At 57.8% G+C, this 1,135-nt stretch overlaps 1 protein-coding gene across 1 annotated transcript in view; it reads left to right on the top strand.

Moving 5' to 3' along the window:
• LOC104397657 (carboxypeptidase A1-like) overlaps nt 1–1,135 on the top strand; it is a 7,400-nt gene that overhangs the window by 5,332 nt on the left and 933 nt on the right. Inside the window, exons 8-10 of the mRNA XM_010007657.1 lie at nt 301–391; nt 526–725; nt 1,040–1,124. Coding sequence (XP_010005959.1) covers nt 301–391; nt 526–725; nt 1,040–1,124 — 376 coding nt within the window. The remainder of the gene's footprint in view (nt 1–300; nt 392–525; nt 726–1,039; nt 1,125–1,135) is intronic.

Below are 1,135 nucleotides of genomic sequence, written 5' to 3'. Positions count from 1 at the left end.
GGGTCTGTTAGTGTTAGTGTTAGGGTTAGGGTTAGGGTTGGGTTAGTGTTAGGGTTAGGGTTAGGGGTTAGTGTTAGGTTTAGGGTTAGCGGTTAGGGGTTAGGGTTAGGGTTAGGGTTAGGAGTGGGGTTAGGGTTAGGGTTAGGAGTGATGTCCCCAGGTGGGACAGCGAGTTGGTGGAGGGCGTTTCTCACCCCTGCCAGATGGGTGAGTCATGTCTCCTCCGAGGTGTGTGTGTAGGTTTGGGGGTGTTCACATCCCTGTGAGGGGGGGTCTCACCACCCCAGAACCTGCCCCTAGAACCGGTTGTGGCGCAAGACAAGGTCCCTCAACGCCGGTTCCCGCTGCGTCGGCGTCGATCCCAACCGCAACTGGGACGCGGGATTTGGAGGTGGGTGTTTTGGGGGGGCCACCACCTCGTGTCCCTGCCAGCAACAAAGCTCCTCGTTGGGAGAAGGGCAGACACCCTAAGGACCTTTCCCTCGGGCAACCTCTCCCCACGGTCTCCCCTCCGCTGCGCTCCAGGCTCTGGCTCCAGCAGCAACCCCTGCTCCGAGATCTACCGGGGTCCTCATCCCCACTCTGAGAGGGAGGTGAAAGCCATCGTGGACTTCATCCTTTCCCATGGGAATGTGAAATCGGCCATCTCCATCCACAGCTACTCCCAGATGCTCCTCTTCCCCTACGGCTACAAGACAACGCCTGCAGCCCACCACCAGGAACTGGTGAGATGGCCCCAAAACGTAGATATGGGACTGTGAACACCAGCCTTGCTGGAAGAGTCAGGTCAGATCATCCCAGGACCCCTCACTGCTCCTCATCATGGTAGATGCAACCTGCACAGGGAAGCCCATCACATGGTGCTGGGAGGGAGGGTGGTTGCTAGTTGTCCATCAAAAATTAAGGGTGTTTTGGGGAAAAGCAAGACCAGAGGGAGGGTGTGTGTTTGGGGGAAGGGGGGGTGGTGTTGGATGCTGGGCTCTAGATCCTGCTGCCTCCAGGTCTTGCCTCACCCCTTTTGGGGGCTTCTCCTTTGCAGAATGAACTGGCCAAAAAGGCAGTGAGCGACTTGGCCGCCGTCTACGGGACGAAATACACCTATGGCAGCGTGGTGGACACCATCTGTACGTGTCCT

The sequence above is a fragment of the Chaetura pelagica genome, unplaced genomic scaffold (genome assembly GCF_000747805.2).
Source record: "Chaetura pelagica isolate M959 unplaced genomic scaffold, ChaPel_1.0 scaffold402, whole genome shotgun sequence".
NCBI classification, from domain to species: Eukaryota; Metazoa; Chordata; class Aves; order Apodiformes; family Apodidae; genus Chaetura; species Chaetura pelagica.
This window is presented reverse-complemented; position numbering and strand designations above follow the sequence as displayed.